The sequence below is a fragment of the Amblyraja radiata genome, chromosome 32 (assembly GCF_010909765.2).
Source record: "Amblyraja radiata isolate CabotCenter1 chromosome 32, sAmbRad1.1.pri, whole genome shotgun sequence".
NCBI lineage: Eukaryota > Metazoa > Chordata > Chondrichthyes > Rajiformes > Rajidae > Amblyraja > Amblyraja radiata.
Genome location: NC_045987.1, coordinates 19,640,388 through 19,659,576, shown reverse-complemented (window position 1 = coordinate 19,659,576; position 19,189 = coordinate 19,640,388). Strand labels below are relative to the sequence as shown.

Below are 19,189 nucleotides of genomic sequence, written 5' to 3'. Positions count from 1 at the left end.
TTCTCCCCGGGACTCCAGTTTCCGGGTGCTCCAGTTTCCTCCCACACTCCAAAGATGTACAGGTTCATAGGTTAATTGGCTTTGGTAATATTGTAAATTGTCCCGAGTGTGTAGGATAGTAGACTGCTGGTCAGCGTGGACTCGGTGACGCGGAGGGCCTGTTTCCACTGTATCTCTAAACTAAGTTTAACCTGTACACCGTTTCATTGCAGTAATGTTTGCGTCAATGCAAGTTTTGAAATATACGTGCAGTTCTTTGGTACGAATGGCTGCAGTCTGTAAATTACATTGTTCAGGACCAACTAGATCTTCTCCACTTTGATTTACCAAACTCCCATCCTGCTATCTAACCACAGGATAGCTGGCATACAAAGGAATATCTTGGCTGATAGTGCATCAAAGGTCATAAAGAGTAGCACTCTACATAATCAACCTACAGATAATATACACTAACCTAGCTGCACAAACTTCAATTTAGAGACCTGTGCTCATCATGATAAAAATGTGTTCCAGTATGCTAGAATATTAGGAGTAGGTTGCAATCCTCTCATATTTGTTATGCCTTTAATGATCCCTGACAAGTCAAGAGTTAAGAGGGTTTTATTGTTATATGTCCCGGACAGGACAATTAAATTCTTAGGTACACAGAAATGTTGGAGAAACTCAGCGGGTGCAGCAGCATCTATGGAGCGAAGGAAATAGGCAACGTTTCGGGCCGAAACCCTTCTTCAACCCTTCTTTGCCTACAATGAAATTCTTACTTGCTGCAGCACAACAGAATATGTAAACATTGTATATAACAGGAAAAAAAAGAAAGAGTTCAATAAATAACATATATAGTGCAAATAACAAATAATAATATGGTATTTTGCCGTTCAGAGCTCATAGCTTATTCGTTGTGTTTAATAGCCTGATGGCTGGGGGGAAGTAGCTATTCCTGAACCTGAACGTTACAGTCTTCAGCCTCCTGTACCTTCTTCCTGATGTGGTGAGGTCGGGGAGGTCAAAGCCGGTGATGGACTGGGCAGTGGTCACAACCTTTTGCCGTCTTTTTCGTTCCTGGACGTTCAAGTTGCCGAACCAGGCCACGATGCAACCAGTCAGAATGCTCTCTACTGTGCACCTGTAGAAGTTTAGGAGAATCCTCTTCGACATGCCGAATCTCCAAATCTTAACCCAACACATTGCTCTTGGGTTAAGATTCTCCAACCTCTTAAATGCACAGTCTCTTGTCCAGAGTAGGTGAATTAGATGCACAGCGCCTCTTGCCTAGAGTAGGCAAATCGAGGATAAGAGGACATAGGTTTACGGTGAAGGGGAAAAGATTTAATAGGAATCTAAGGGGTACCTTTTTCACAAAAAGGGTGGCGGGGTAATAGATCAAGCAGCCAGAGGAGGTATTTGAGGCAGGTATTTGAAGTTTAAGAAACAGTTAGACGGGTACATGGATTGAACAGGTTTGGAGGGATACGGGCCAACTGTGGGCAGGTGGGACTAGTGTACCTGGGACATGTTGGCCGGTGTGGGCAAGTTGGGCCGAATAGCCTTTTTCCACACTGCATCACTCTATGACTCTATGACCTGTGGAAACAACCTGGCAGCGTTGAATATGTCAATCTCTTTCCTATTTTTCTGTTTCTAGTAAGATAATTGCACAGCAGAGTGCAAGCCACTTGAATTCACTCTCGTAAGACATGCTCATTCTAACCCGAGACACCAAATCAATACTCTCTGGAAATGGAGACCAAAGGGCACATGTATCATTGTCAAACCCTATAGAATCGAAGCAACCCTTTAACACCTGTACTCCAAACCTTCTTGCAATGAAGACCAATGCCTTCCTGATTACCTGCCTGTTTCATGGACCATCACGTTTAGCTCCATTTCTCGACCTACATTTACCACAATCAGGAGGGGAGGGGTCGACAAATTGGAAGTATAAGGATGGAGTTAAAGGGAAAGAGAGTACAGGTAACGTTACGAAAGACACCCAAATTAATGGGACAGAAAGTTCAAGAAGGGATAAGAGAGTAAGGTCAGGTGAAATAGAAACCGGTGTGAGAGGGGAGGCAAATACAGAATTAAAAGTGTTATATATGAATGCACGAAGTATAAAAAATAAAGTGGGTGAGCTTGAGGCTCAGTAAGAGATTGGTAGGTATGAGGTTGTGGGAATTACAGAGACATGGCTTCAAGAAGATCGGAGCTGGGAACTGAATATTCAAGGGTATACGTCCTATCGAAAAGACAGACAGTTGGGCAGAGGGAGTGGGGTAGATCTGTTGATAAGGAATGAAATTCAGTCCTTTGCGAGGGGTGACATAGAATCAGAAGATAGAGTCATTGTGGATAGAACTGAGAAATTGTAAGTGACCAGCTTAAACTTTTATTCAACACCTAAACTAGTCCTGGGATCTGATCAAATAATTGGACAATACTATGGTCAGGCGTGCAGAGCTAACTCTAGCAACGCATTATGCTCAGCGGTTATTTTGTCATTTAACTATTCAATATTAATATCAAACTATAAAAAGGAGAAAGGGAAATACAAAGTTTGTAAACCATTTACTTTATTTTTGTTTTAATGAAAATTCCAACACATCTTAAATAGTTCACAATTAGCATTTTAATTTTAATTATCCTGTCCTAGCTCCAGAAAATTAGCCTTGCACGTTGATCCAGATTTAGCTGTGATATTTTGCTATATCTGAAGAATGCACTGGTTGGGCCAGCACAGGTTCGACTGAAGAAATTATAGGTGGACACAAAATGCTGGAGTAACTCAGCGGGTCAGGCAACATCTCTGGAGAGAAGGAATGGGTGACGTTTCGGGTCGAGACCCTTCTTCTATACAGATCCTGAAGAAATTATAGCTTAGGCACGTGTCATATTATCCCACTCGCAATGTGGAAATTGCTGTGGAATGTCACTTTTTAAAAAGCAATTCTTTCTGGAATGCACTTTTACTTTGGACGCAAGAGAGATACCCCGTTTCAGCGCTCCTTGGAACCAATAACTTTGTTAGGGAAGAAATGAATCAGATTTTTATGTGTAAAAAGGGACCTGATGCAAAACGGCACCTGCCCATTCTCTCCAAAGAAGTTGCCTGACCCGCTGAGTTCCTCCAGTGCTTAGCGTTTTGCTTAGGATTTTAACATTAATTATTTGCGCTGGTCATTCCCACTGACATGAAAACCAGATCAAACAACAGGAGTCCGGTTTCAGCTACTCCTGACACGAGTCTGATTCTTGCTGATTCTTTCAAAGTTGTGCTATACAAGCTGATGGGGGTTTTTTTTTGGTTTTTTTAAAAGGAAAATATATCCAGAAAGAGAAGGATTTTCTAGAGCAAAGAGCATTCAACATTGAAATTCCAAAATTGAAAAATAAATTACATATTATTGATACATGCTATTCAGTTCTTCCCAAGGTACTTCATACCAACCGAATTGTAATCATTGAATCATGACCATTGTTTAATAAACCATCAGAAGACCCAAAATAAAAAAACCCTACATTAAACCAACTACGGAAGGAAAATTAATTTCAAAGCTGCCTCTTTCAGTTACAAACACATACTGTCCCAAATGACAGCATCCAGAGAGATAAATATCACATTTAGATTTAGTCCTCTAATCAACCCAGAGATCTGTGTAGCATTGGCATTAATTTCAGCGTATCAACGACATATGCACGGAACTGCATTCAGAGGCAGATCTCTATACCAAAATACTTAAGAACAAAATATGTCAACTTCCACGATTTGATATCTAATAATTCTTAATTAAATCTGGTAGCTTTAACCAAAACTATTTCAAGGATCAATTACCTGCTCTTGTAGACTAAAAACAGGGGTGTAATATAAATTTCAGTTATTGCATCAGTATGATACTGAAAATTTTTCAAATAAAAATGATCAGCTACTGAATGGAAAGCTCCAATTTGGAATGACCGCAGCATTCATACAGATGCAGAGCAACTGAATAATTTTTTTAAACAAGTTCCAGATTCTATAAGGTGAAGAATAAGGGATTGGGAGTGGGAGTGTGAGGGGAGACAAGGTGTGAAGTAGTAGGGTTTGGGTACGTTTATACCACAAGCACCATAATACAAGCCGCTGCATCTCAATGGCTGACTGCTCTTTCATTCCGATTAAAATGGTTATTGTTCATGAATAATGAAAATAGTTAATTCAAATGTAATTGAATGTAAACACTTCCATGTTTGGCGCTGTTCTTAATGTTTAGAAATAAATCTTATGCCAGATTCGATATACTAAATTGTTTAAAAAAAACACAGGCAGTCAAAATAAGCTTTCTCGCCCTTTTAAATATGGGATTTTACAACTGAAGGATAAAGTTTATGTAATACATTATTAGACTGCATCTTAAGCAGGGAAATAATCATGACACACACCAAATATCCACAATATTTGGGCATGCAAAGCTTTGTATATGACCTTCCCTGTCTGCACTCATCAAAAGGCTGATCTTTCCCAAGGCACAGTGCTTTAGTTTATTTGGTTTAGTTTAGAGATACAGCATGGAAAAAGGCCCTTCGGCCCAACGAGTCCACACCAACCATTGAGTAACCATGCACTCTAGTTCTAGATTATCCTACTTTCTCATCTGATTCCTACACATTAAGGGCAATCTCAACAGAAGCCAATTAACCTACAAACCCCATGTCTTTGGAATGTGGGAGGAAATTGGACCACCTGGAGGAAATGCAAGCATCCAGAGGAAGCCCAGGTGACAGGGAGAACATGCAAACTCCACAGAGACCAGAACCCGAAGTCAGGATCAAACCCGCTTCTCTGGTACTTTGCTGCTCTTTTGACCAACAACTGACTGCATCTAGAAGTTTGAGCCAATGACTTCAGACGATTAAATAAGTTTTTTTAGGATAATTTACCTGTAAATTTCCCATAACTTATTTAATGAAACAATTTAGCTAGTTTTCTTTACCGAAGGTTTCTACACTAATAGCAACTTCAATTATAGTAGTTTCCCATGGTATAAAGTGGAATACATGAGGAACAGTGGAATACAAAAACTTTACTGAAGAGCATCACACATTTGTAACCATCCATCAATATTACGAAAAAAGTTGTGTCCGGTTTATAGTCCACTGCTTCCCATTGTATATCCCTCAGATTATTAAAGGCTGTAACGCTAACACCTTCTTACCTTGAGTCCTGTTTTCTCATCATCACTACCATTATTGGTAGAAGGAGTGTCATCACCATGCCGGGAAACCAGGACAAAATCCTCACTGTTTAGAGTGGATACCGAGTCTGAAGAAACACTAACTTTTCCAACTGAAGCCTTGTCATCCATAGCTGCTAAAACAAAGGCAGCTCATGAATGAGGTACAAAACTTAAAAAGTACCTGGAAAATAAAATCAAACACTGATTTAAGGGTATATTTGTTAAAACTGCTATCCTAAATGCTTATCTTTTATTATTATAAACATGACTGTACAATGGAAATAAAGTCACCAATTCTTCACTGGACAGCAGGCTGTGCCAAATGTATGGCTGTCCAATCTGGAAAGTTTAAGGCATTATACTCTGAGATAATTTGGTCAATAAAAAGCACATACAATTCAATGATTAGTATGGATATAACAGAAAGCGACATTATGGATTTTTTGGAGATAGAATGCATGCAACATTGCAAATGTCCCCACATTTGTACTCCATGCTTTTTAATACAGAATAAATAATTAGTTCTTTTTTTTAAAAATAATTGCAGCTACACAGAGTACAATTGCAGTTCAAAGGAGAAATGAAAATGGTTAAGATCGTATCAGAGGAAGAATGTGGTGTGTTCTGGATGTATGACTGCAGGGAAAATACCAGAGTATAAAGCATATGTGTACACTTTATACTCTGGAATTTTGAAAGACTAGGGAGATGAATAATGACAAAGATCCCCAATTTATAAATTTGTTGCATGCAATGATTGAGGACATAGCCTCGATTCTGTTGAAATGGGACTACAAATTATCTAACTGTGGCTCTCAAAATAATGAAATAAATAGGCAAAAGGAAAAAAAATCGATCCATGCCAATGTAGTTGATAAACTGATCTTGGGAAGGGCTTTATCACCAAAGGACACATTTTAGATTATTAAATCATAACTAAGGGCCATGGAACTCTACATTTTTCTAATCTAAATGATAATAAGAATAGCAAAATGGTTTATTAGCAAGAATCAAGGATCTTGAAAGGTTGGTAAGTGGGGGGGAAAGGGGGCTGTTTGGCTAAAATGGTTATCATCTATCACAAAATTCTAATCTTTTATGTAAGGTATGTCTGCTGATTAAAGTGCAAAATCATGAAAAAGTATTTTTTTTTTTTAAATGTGGCATTGACTAATTACAAGATTTATCACACATATTCTAACCACCAAGGATTTACACACCCAAACTGTTAGTCACTCACCATCTCACTCAGATTGTTTCTACTGAGCAACTATCATATAGAAAGTAGGTACACAAAATTGCTGGAGAAACTCAGCGGGTGCAGCAGCATCTATGGAGCTGCACCCGCTGAGTTTCTCCAGCAATTTTGTGTACCTTCGATCTTCCAGCATCTGCAGTTCCTTCTTGAACAACATATCATATAGACAGTAACTGGCCTTTAGCTTTCACACAATTTCAGATGATTACTGGAGTATATACAGTACACACATTGTCAAAGCACTGAGCTTTTACACGCACATAGATCTAAGTAATTCAGAAGCATATCCACTACCTCACGCAGCCTGTAAATTTGATAAGCACTATTAATAAATTTCTATATTGCACTACTACGGACTGACGCAAAACTGCATTTCGTTGTACCGATACTCAGTATTTGTGCAATGACATTAAAGTTGAATTGAATATAATGTACATCACTGATTTGATTATACAGTTACAAAGATAAACAACCATATTATAGTACACAATACTACAATGTGCGTTAGCCATTAGTTTTCACTGCAAGAAGCTAACATCCCAAAGCTCCCACAAATCACCCCATCTCTTTTGCTCAGTCGATGTACTAACAAATATCCAAGATAAATAAAAGCTTGTATTGCTATGACACCAATGATTCAGACATCATCTATCAAATTGTGAAAATTTGAAGAAAAAAAAAATAGAATTTAAAGTCAGTCTTGCCATAGGGACAAATACTCAGTCAATAAATTCCTTTGAAGTGTGGTCATCAAATGGAGCAACTGATCTACACAGAGTTTAGACCATGCAAAAAGCAAATGTAAATGCAGCAGTTAATTCTTGTTGGTAACTGTGCCACCAAAATGCCTTTTCACTGTTTCTATCTTATATATTTTCAATAGAAGTTTCATTTATGGGATTAAGTCATGTCAAAGTACCAATTAAATCCTTGAATGACTTGACAATTTTTACATCACATGAACCGAGAGCTAAAGCCTAAGTTTCATATTTCATGTGGTACCAATTGATGCCATAATCAGTGCCACGCCCAAGAGTCAGCTTACATTTGGCATGCACCAGGGCTCGGGAAACTTGCTATCATGCATTCTATGTAGATATCAGCTTGGAACTTTTAGAGTAACGTTTGAAAGCTGGATTCCTCTTGCACATTAAATTAATCTGTGCTTTATTTAGTATTGCTAGATCATTCAGTAAATTCTCTTGGAAATAGAGGTTCTACCAGTCAATAACAACCTTGTGTTTACCAGTTTGGAGAGCATAAGATGTTGGCAGAATAAAACTCAAACAAGTTTACAAATATGACTGTCATTTAGTCGAAATATACTCCCTTTTGCCTTGTAATAATGGCCCTCTTGAACAAGTGATTAACAACATGGGAGAAATTGCCAAATATAATGAGACAAAATAGTATTGTACTTGGAGGTTAGTTGCTCAATAATTGTTGTCACATTTTTCACAATCGTAAAAAGAAATGGCAAAAGTGAGAACCTGTTAGTTAATGGCTCTTCTAAAGAAGCGTCAACATCATTTGGAAACAACTTAATTATATACAAATGGAAATAAAGGAACAAATCACGTTCATTGATCTTGTGCTAAACTGTACTTCTTGTAAGATTCCCAAATGCCTACAAATATGTTCTGAAGTACTCGCGTCCATGTCAACATGAAAAGAGCCATGCACAGCCTTTTGTCTTTGAAATTTCAACACGGCATTCACAATATCAAGTCCACATTCAAATGCTCAGATGTTGCAGCAACAATCCCCAGTCCTGGGTAACTCCAATAAAAACCTCCAGTGCCACATGACAGGATTCCACACCTAAACCTGTTTTCAAGTCAAAAATGAACAAGCGTGTGTGTGGGAGAATCACTGTGATGGGTGAGCGAGCAGGTGCGAGAAGAGGGGCTGCCAGCTAGCCTCACTAATTCAGAGAGCAAGTGAGTGATTCTGCTGAGCACTCCCAGCTTTGCTCAGCCCAACTCAGCCCCCAATTGTTGTGGTTCCAACAATGGGAGGGGGGGGGGGGGGGTACATGAGGGGTGAAGGAAGATGGCTGGGGCCTAGCAGAAGCCAACAAATTAATCCCCATCCATCGTGTTCGGTCGTATGTACAAGGTGCCAGTAAGTCAGATATTTTGTAACCCGGGGGGGCTGTCAGTCATAAGTCGATAGTTATTAATAGTCGTTAATCAATTGTACTTAGATGTTAGTTGCTCAATAATTTTTTGTCACATTTTGCACAATCGTAAAAAGAAATAGCAAAAGCGAGAATATGGCCATAATCAGCCATAAAGGTCCAATTGTTATCCGTCATCCATATCACATATTTTTCACATTATAAACTACAGCCCATTGTGCTCTACAATACTAAACCGGATCAAAAGGGTCACCACCACTGTCAGAGCTTCCTCCACAGTTTTGCAAAATTGTCAAACAAACACAAGGGCTTTCTTTAAACTATTGTTCCGTGGTTTATTATGCAGGATCTAAACAATACCAACCAAAGTATAAAATGCCATTGGTGAAAATCAACAAAACTCCATACAAACATGAGCAGTTCAGACATAGTGCATCTTAATTCCCAATGCAAACAAAAATAGCAAACTTCATTAGCAACCCAATTCTTTTAATTTTCTTTGCACACATGACTTTAAAATGCTCATTTACAAGTCCACAAATTAAAGACTGGCAGCTCAAATTCATAATCTGCATAAGGTGTTATCCGCACCAGCATAAATCTGAACACATTACAGCTGAAATTTCACAAATCTGGTTGGAAAGGAAAGTATAAATTAACCCACAGACTCTGCATAATCGGAAAGAAAAGTGACATTCCAGATCAGTGACCTGATGAAAAGTCATAGACCTGAAACATTAACTCTATTTCATGTTCATAATGATGGGAGCAGAATTAGGCCATTTGGCCCATCAAATCTACTCCACCATTCAATCAAGGCTGATCTATCTCTTCCTCCTAACTCAATTCTCCTGCCTTCTCCCCGTTACCAACCCTGGCACCTGTATTAATACAAGCTATTTTTAAATAACGTTAATACTATATCCAGGATATTATAATGATGTACTATGCAAAGAGATGGTGAAGATGGATTGGAAAGAGCAGGAAGAGCAGGAACTGTGCCAGTTTGATAAACTTGAAATGTCAAAGTTAAATGCGCTTCTACACAAGATATTCATTAATGCAAGCCACAGACTAAATATTGCATTCCACATCAACGAAAAAATTATCCCAACACCACAGACCATCAAATTTAGCAAATTATTTATCAAGGCAAACCACCCATAGTAACCCCAAACTTTGTTTTAGCAGGGAGTTCCTGGACAGAAAGGCATTCGGAATAACACACAGCCTCAGAGGAACAAGAGTGATGCCCAAGTACAAGTGGTTCTTCTGTAACATGATAAGTTCTATTAAGAAACCTTGTTATAGAAAATTGCTTTAGGAAAAAAAGCAATTGTCAGTGGGGGAAAGAGGGTTAGGGACTAGAGACTTTCAGACTCTCAATAACAATCTTACCTCCCGCAGGGTTTCCAAAAATAAAGATCTTTTTAATAGCTTTAAGCCTATTTTTGGAACTGTAAGCTAAAAATACTAAATGTTAAAGTATCAATGCAAAAGTGGTAATAGAAGCAATTGCTTGTCTATTTGTGTTCAATTTTGGTCACCCTGCTATATGAAAGATGCCTTTAAGTTGGGAAGAGTGCAGAAAAGATTTACGAGGATGTTGCCAGGACTTGAAGGACTGGGTTATAGGGAGAAGTTGGGCAGCCTAGGACTTTATTCCTTGAAACGTAGGAGAATGACAGGTGATATTACAGACGTGTACGAAATCATGACAGACATGGGCAGCACGACGACGTAGGGGGTAGAGTTGCTGCCTTACAGCGCTTGCAGCGCCAGAGACCCAGGATTTATCCCGACTGTGGGTGCTGTCTGTACGGAGTTTGTACATTCTCCCCGTGAGCCGCGCGGGTTTTCTCCGAGATCTTTGGTTTCCTCCCACATTCCAAAGACGTACAGGTGTGTGTGTGTGCGCGCATGTAAGGTGTGTGCGTGTGCGCGCGCGTGATGGGGATTGCAGGTCGGTGCGGACCCAGTGGGCCGAAGGGCCTGTTTCCGCATTGTAACTCTAAACTAAACTTGGATAGGGTAAATGCTGTCTTTTTCCCCCCAGTGTTGGGGAATCAAGAACCAGCGGGATAGGTTTAAGGTGAGAGTGGAAAGATTTTGTACAAACTTGAGGGGCAACTTTTTCCACCCAGCGGCGGTGGCTGTATCGAGTAAGCTGCCAGAGGAAGCAGTTGAAGCAGGTACTATAACAGAATTTAAAAGACATTTGGAAGTACTGGTCAAATGCAGAAAATGGGAGGCGTAGATGGCGGCATGAACGAGTTGGACCAAAGGGTCAGTTTCTGTGCTGTATAATTCTAATTTCAATGGCACCTGCCCTAAAATAAACAAATGTTCTTAAGAGATAAAGGTGTGTGAAACTGTTTATTTTTTGCAAGACAGTTTTTTTTCCCCACTTGTCAACTCTTAAAGTAAATTCTAAGTGGTTCTGTAGCTCCTGATCTAAAATACATTAAAACCAATTCATGCTGCATAATTTAAAGCATTCCCTAATTCATCAACTGCATTATATCCAATTTGTAGATTGGAAATACACGTTATAACAAACAAAAATGTAATTGTTTCGTTTTTGGTAAATATGACAATTAAACACTCATGATTCTGAATGTGTAGCCTGACACCGTTCCAATATCATCTTTAAATTTGCCGTGATAGCACCATTGCTGGAGGATTAGTGGCTAATGCTGAGTGTAGGAAGGAGATTGAAAATCTGATTGAATGGTGCCTGAATAATTTTGCTCTCAATGTCAGCAAGATCAAGTAGCTAATTGGTGACTTTAGATGGAATAGCTGAGGATCCACAAACCTATCTTCATGACGGAGTGGCTGTGGAGAGAATCAACAACTTCAAGATCCTGTCTGTGCCTATATCTGAACTGGATCCTCGGCTTTTCCGTCTAAAGTCATCAATTGTACATGGATAGGACAAGTTTGGAGGGATATGGACCAAGCGCAGGCAGGTGGGACTAGTGTGGCTGGGACATGTTGGCCGGTGCGGGCAAGTTGGGCCGAAGGGCCTGTGTCCACACTGTATCACTCTATGACCTGTACAATCAACACCCCCTGCTGGCCATTTGCAGCTTGAATGCCAATCCCAAGCCCCTTTATTTAAAGACAAAATTGGGTATCATGATCTGGAATTCCCTATGGAAAAATAATCAAAGCCTTCAAAAGATCATGAGACAATAATTTGCAAGGCTATGGGAAAATGATTGTGTAGATAGTCCAAATGACTCTTCCTGCACCAAAACAATTCTATAATTCTACAGTTCCCATGGATTATATGACCCCCAAATCTTCTGTACTACAATCGCTTCTAACTTCAGATCAATAGTAGTTTAGTTTAGAGGTATGGAATCTCTTGCCCCCATTTCAGACCATCTGCTTCCAAAGGCCTAATTCATACTTTTATCACCCATCAAGAGGTACTGTAATGTTTTCCCAAATGGATTTTTAACGCACCAATTCAATCCTGCTGCATCTGCCCTAACTCCATGCATGTTTACATTCACCCATCCACGTGCATGCTGACCTACTTTCGGCTGTTGGAATATTTACCATCAATTTTGAATATCACTTCCTTGTTTAGTTTAGAGATTCAGTGCAGAAACAGGCCCTTCGGCCCACTGAGTTCATGTCGACCAGCGATCCCTGTACCCAGCACTTTCCTGCACACTCGGGGCAATTTACATTTTTTACCAAAGCCAATTAACCTACAAACCTGTACATCTTTGGAGTGTTGAAGGAAACTGGAACACCCGGAGAAATCCCACGTGGTCACGGGGAGAACATACAAACACCATGTGCTCAAATCATTTTGCAAACTCAGATTTCCCCATCTCCATCATCTCCCCAAGCCCCATAACAGAACCTTCATGTTCCTCCAACCTTGCCTTGGGTGTTCTGGACTTCCTTTGCTCCTCAAATATGCGGCACAGTTTTGCCTATTAAAAACCAACGTTCAAATTTCCCCGTTCAAGAACATGCGAAGTATTACTATCTTTAAACAATATCATTATAAGCTACTAGAAAGACTTTGTTGTTAAACCAACTGATGATAATCTGCAAGACAAGTAAATAGTTACACCATAAAGTTAGTTACTCTGCAACCTTAATAATGGTGCGAACAAGCTGCGAGTTAAATCAGTTTAATGGCCCAATCTGACACAGGAAAATAGCGATCTGCATAGAAGAACCAATGAACAATTTAATTCTGATTAGGTCAGACACTATGTAGCGGGTCAGAGAACAGATTATTAAACGTGATTTCCATTTGAAAGAGGCAATTAAAATATTGATGGCTGATATCCCAAATACTTAAAAATAACTGAGAGAAACTTTGTACAGAAGTGCAGGGAGATAAAGCAGGAAAGAGAGATTTTTCAGTCTTGGATTGGATTTCAGTCTTGGAAACTTGGATTATTTTTTCTGAAGCATCATATAAAATTATGGGAAGCATAGCTAAAGTAGAATTTTTTTTTCCAAGGTGGAAATTTCAAACACCAGAAGGCATAGCTTAAAGATGCATGGCATAGTTTACAGGAGGCAGAAGGGGTTATTTTCTTTACAGTGGGCTCAATGCCTGGAATGCAGTGCCGGGTGAGAGAGAGTGGGAGAGACATAAATATGCAGGGAGTAGAAGGATATGGATCACACGCAGACAGAGGAGATTAGTTTATCTTGGCATCATGTTCTGCATGCACATTGCGGACTAAAAGGCCTGTTCTTGAGTTATAATGTTCTACATTCTATAACACAACTGATATTACACATTAGGTGAATATCTCAGACTAGCATTTTTAGAATAAGTGCAATTAGACTCACCTCAACTCTTACAGTTATTTATAGTTGAACTGTCCTTTCCCCCTTGTATCTCCCATCACTCCTCCAGTAATCGATAAACACAAACTGCAATATGGAACCCTGCAGGATTAGAGAGAACAATTTCTGGGGTTTGCCCTTAGTGGGTGAAGCACAATTAGCTTTGAAATTCCAAACCCTGGGAAGCTCCATTTACAACAGCTAGAATTTCTTTTTTTCTGATCACAATCCAATAGACAATTGGGACAATCCTTTTTTGTCACGTATTAAACTCCACTGTTCATATTCTTACAGGAAGAATGGATGCACACTACTGTGTTTATATTGCACATGTGACACAGTAAAGCATCTCACAACACTGGACAGTGATGAAGCAATTACACTTTGAGGATGATCAAGAGGAAAGAATTGGGGGATGTAATATTTCAGAGGGTCATATAGCGGAGGATATTACGGAAATGAAGCATGGAATGGAGGGAGGTCTGGCACACTTTATTCTAACAGAATAAAGCTTGGTTCTAAAAAACACTTGCAACTTTTCAAAACTACACTGCCTTCATGAAAGAGATACAGGCGTCCATTGCTGAAGAATATTTATTTCACAATTCCACTTCCATGAGATTTAATTTTCATGAACATTTCTGGTCTGAAAACAAATCTGTTTCCTACAATTTGATTTCATAAAAAGTGACATGCTTTGATTGCACAAATATAAAATTCACCCTTTTAAATATAAAAATTCAAACCCCCACAATCAAAATGTGGATTACGGAAATGTCGGAGACCCTATACTTAGAAAGAATTAGACTTGTCTTAATGGACAAACAAGATCTTTTCCATAAAATTTGGGCTCCATTCATTAACTATCTGAAGGGATAGACTGGCACAGCACGAGGACCCAGCTGAAACTTGAACTCAGGAACAGATGAAAAACTATACTCTATACTTTATAACCTACGAACCTATCTCCATTGATGTATCACAGGTAACCCATTCCACCTTCCTTGTTTTTCTGTTGTGTTTTTTTTTTTTTTTTTTTTTTTTTTTTTTTTTTTTTTTTTTGCTTCCTCTTTTATTTGTAACTTTCTACCCTCTCTTTTTCTCGCTTTCTATAAAAAATAAAAATACTAGAAGCAGAAGTAATTGATAACGGAAAATTTTAATAATGTATGACTGATGTATATGAAAAGTTTTTTTTCTACTATAATATGTAATTACATTGTATAATATGTCTACTTCTAATAAATAAATAAATAAAAAAAAATAAAAAAAAAAATAAAAAAAAAATATAAAAATTCTTCAATTTTTGCCCAATTAATCACTTTTCAAATACTGAAAAAAACCCTCCACAACTGAACATCCCACCAATAAATGTCTAGAACTTGTATATAATCCAGGATAACTCACTGCAAGATTAACCATGAATATATATATACATACAGCCGTACACGTGCACACAGTTGGTCATTGAGTCCTTAGAGAGCCAGCTTCCCATTCAACATGATCACGGCTAATCATCCTAATTCAGCTTTCTCCCCATACACCCTGATCGCATTAGCTCACTATTACCAACTCTTTTTAGAGTACATTTAATAATATTGCTTCCTGTGCAGATAATTTCACAGGTTCACCAATCTCCTGGAGAAGAATCTTTCATCTCAGTCTAAATTGGCTAACTCCCTTTTCTTAAGACTGATCCCACATCCCGAGCACCTTCCCTGTAATCTGGAATATGTTTCCTACATCTAATCGCAGGCTTTTGGGAATCGCACTCATTCTTCTCAACTCTTCTTAACCCACTCACCCATTATAAATCCTGACATTACTGACTTCTGGCTGGTGAGCCTCCAATGCACCCCCCCCCCCCCCCCCACAAGAACATCTCTTCAGTTAAGGAGACCAAAACGGCACAATACACTCAAGCAATTGTTTTACTTATGCTGTATACAAGGATAGGAATATATCCTTGCTGATCTACTAAAACCTTTTGAAAATACATGCAAACATGCCTTCCTAATTGCTTGCTTCACCTGCACAATGACTTTCATCAACTTCCCCTTTCCCTAATCCACTGTTCAGATAATAATCTGCTTTCCTGTTTTTGCCACCAAGGAAATAATCTCACATTTTATCCGCACTATGCTGCATCTAGTGTATATTTGGCCAATTCCCTTACAGAGCATGGTGGGTGCCTGGAATGCACTCAAGGGTGGTGGTGGGGTGGATACGACAGTGAAGTTTAAAAGGCTTTAAGACAGGCACATGGATATACAGGGAATGGAGAGATACGGATCTTGTGCAAGCCAAGGAGATTAGTTTGCATTACGTTTGGCACAGACATTGTGGGCTAAAGGGCTTGTTCCCTGTACTATATTGTTCCATGGTCTATCCAAACATAGCTTTGTCTCATCTATAAACTTGTAGATACTCCATTTAATTCCCCCATTTGAATCAAATCTATATTGTGAATAGTTGGGAGTCCCTGCACTCCACCCTGTGATCTTCCACTGGTCACCGCCGACACACAGAAAAAGTCTTGTTATTATAGGGCAGGTGATGTCAAATTGGAAAGGATACCAGGAACATTTACAAGGTTGAACTCTATTTCTTGGAGTGCAGAAGGATGAGGGGTAATCTTCTAGAAGTGTATAAAACCACAACAGGAGTAGATCGGGTACACTCTCTCTTGCCCAGAGTAAGGGAATCGAGAACCAGAGGACAGAGGTTTAAAGTGAAGAGGGAAAGATTTAATAGGAATCTGAGGTGTAACTTTTTCACACAAAGGATGGAGGGTGTATGGAACGAGCTGCCAGAGTAGGTACCAGGACTTGCCAGAGTTGGGGCCGGGACCATCACAACTTTTAAGAAACAAGTAGACAGATAAATGGATAGGACAGGTTTAGAGGGATATGGGCCAAATGCAGGCAGGTGGGAGTAGTGTAGATAGGACATGTTGGTCGGTTTGGGAAAGTTGGTCCGAAGGGCCTGTTTCCGCGCTGTATGACTATGACTGCCTGAACCAGCAGAGAGTGGTGAACCGCTCAGTGCGTCACTGGATTATAATTTCCTTCCATCCAATCCACCTTTATACTGCATTGCATCAAGGCGGCTGAAAGTATCATCAAGGATGCCTGTAACGCTGGCCATTCCCTTTTCTCTCTTCTATCTGCTTGAAGAAGATACGGGATCTTGAAAGCTCAGACATCCAGACTTAAGAACAGCTTTTCTCTATGGCTATCAGACTCCTGAACCAATCACCTCCCACTCTCTCTTCCCAGTGATGCTGCCACATAATCTCACTCTTAACTCCACCTCATTTGGTTATTTCGCTTTGCACTACTTCAGATTGCACCACCCTGCTGTTTTGCATTTGTCGTATTTATTGCATTTATCGTTACTATGAACTGAACTGAACTTTATTTATAGAGCACTTTAAAAACAACCACTGTTGCAACAAAGTGCTGTACATGACTAATCATAAACATAAAACAAAACAATAAAAACATTAAAAGACAGTAAAAACAATAAAAAACAATAGAAACATTAAAACAGGAGCAAAGTCTCATGCAGGGTCGAAAGCCAAGGAATAGAAAAGGGTTTTAAGACTAGTTTTGAAAATGGACAGTGAAGGGGCCTGTCTAATGTGCAAAGGTAGAGTGTTCCATAATGTCGGAGCAGCAACAGAGAAGGCTCTATCCCCTCTGAGCTTCTGCTTAGACCTCGGTACCTCCAGCTGATCAGCTGACCTGAGGCACCGAGCAGGAGCGTCGGGATGAAGCAGCTCAGAGAGGTAAGGCGGGGCGAGACCATTTAAAGATTTAAAAACAAATAAAATAATCTTAAAATGAACTCTAAAGTACACAGGCAGCCAGTGGAGGGAGGCCAGAATAGGCGTTATGTGCTCCCTCTTACGTGTTCCAGTTAAAAGGCGAGCAGCAGCATTAACTTCATGTAAACAAGGTATTTCATGCATCCTGGCTTATATGACAATAAACTAATATGAATCTGAACTGAACACCTTCTGGAAGACCAACACAGCACATTCAGTGCTTTTCCCTCATCTATAGATATATACATAGTGCTGGAGTAGCTCTGTGGCTCAGGCAGCAACTCTGGAGAAAAAGGATGGGCCAGGACCCGGCTCTATGACCATGCGTTAACCCTCTTTGTTTCTACTTTTCCCTCATCTACGTGGTTAATTCAATCCTCATTAGGTTCAGTTGATTCATCAAGCTTGATTTCCCTTTACAAAAACCATGCTGACTTTGTCACTCTTCACCAAGTGCACTGCTATTAGATCTTCTATAATGCACTTTAGCTACTTCCCCACTGTGGACATCTGGCTAACCAGTCGAGAATTCCCCATGTAAAACAAAGTGCTGGAGTAACTCCACAGGTCAGGTAGCTTGTGTGGGTGGAATGGACAAGTTACTTTTTGAGTCGAGACCCTTCTTCTGACTGACTGTAGCGGGGACAGTCGAGAGCTGGAAAAGAGGCAGAGGCGGGACAAAGCCTGGTAAGAAATAGAAGATAGACAAAAATGTGGGAGTAACTCTGTGGGTTAGGCAGCATCTCTGGAGAGAAGGAATGGGTGATGTTTCGGGTTGAAACCCTTCTTCAGACTGATGTCAGGGGAGTGGGCGGTACAGAGATAAAATGTAGTCGGAGATAGTAAGACTGGTAGGAAAACTGGGAAGGGGAGGGAATGGAGAGAGAGGGAAAGCAAGGGCTAGAAGTTAATGTTCATACCACTGTGGTGTAAGCTACCCAAGCAAAATATGAGGCGTTATTCCTCCAATTTGCGCTGGGCCTCTCTGCCAATAGAGGAGGCCCAGGACAGAAAGGCCAGTGTGGGAATGGGAGGGAGAGTTAAAAGTGCTGAGCAACCTGGTAAGAGATAGTGGATACAAAGTGAGGGGGGTCTCATTGGCAAATGGGTGGACACAGACAAAAGTTGAAGAGGAGAGAAAAAGTGTCATAAAAAACAGGGGGGAGTGGAGCGTAAAGCCAGAGAGGAGGGATATAGGTGGAAAGGAATGGGGCATGGGGGTCGGGTCGGGGCAGAGGAAAGAGAGAGGGGGAGAGGTTGTGTTACTTAAAATGGTAAAATTCAAAGTTCTTACCATTAATCCCCCATTTTTTTAAATAGCAAGATCGCACTGTTCCAAAATTTAAATAATGTAGGAAAATGACCTCAAATACATCCACCATTTCCAGAGTCACTTCAAGTACACTAGAAGCCATGGAGATTTATCAGTCTATAATCACTTCAAGTTCCCCTAAATCATTTTCCTACTAACCTTGATTTCATTTAGGTCCTCCCTCTCATTAAACCCATGTTCTCCAAAATTTGTGACCTCTGAGAAAACAAAAATAGTATATATAAATTGTCAACATCGGAAACGATAGCCCCCCAAAAACATGTAAACTGGAGGAACCGAACCTCATACCTATTCTGCTTGCGTAACTTATAACCCAACAATATGAACACTACAATTTTAAGTAACAACTCCCCCATCCCCCTCTCAGTTTCCTGTGCCCCATCTTCTCCAACTTCACCCCACCTTGGTGCGCACTCATATCTCTCACTATCCGGCCCCTCTTTACCCGGTCCCATCTCCTTCCACCTACAATTCACTCCCATTCTCTCCTTGTCCGACACCCTTTTGTCTTCTTTTCATCTCTAGCCGTTGTCACTTGCTCCACTCCTCTGCCAATCAATCCCTCCTCATCTGTATCCACCTATCA

The 19,189-nt window shown here is 39.9% G+C and overlaps 1 protein-coding gene across 12 annotated transcripts in view; it reads right to left on the bottom strand.

The window, feature by feature from the left end:
• rabgap1 (RAB GTPase activating protein 1) overlaps positions 1-19,189 on the bottom strand; it is a 158,455-nt gene that overhangs the window by 128,827 nt on the left and 10,439 nt on the right. The window contains exons 2-5 of one of the 12 annotated variants that reach the window (XM_033048834.1): positions 18,742-18,800; positions 13,445-13,543; positions 10,007-10,065; positions 5,190-5,391 (exon numbers count right to left, since the gene is read on the bottom strand). The exons of 1 other annotated variant lie outside the window; for it this stretch is intronic. In XM_033048834.1, the coding sequence (XP_032904725.1) occupies positions 5,190-5,339 (150 nt within the window). In that variant the 5' untranslated portion in view covers positions 5,340-5,391; positions 10,007-10,065; positions 13,445-13,543; positions 18,742-18,800. The remainder of the gene's footprint in view (positions 1-5,189; positions 5,392-10,006; positions 10,066-13,444; positions 13,544-18,741; positions 18,801-19,189) is intronic. 10 more of the 12 variants (XM_033048838.1, XM_033048835.1, XM_033048842.1 and 7 more) reach the window with 10 other exon arrangements.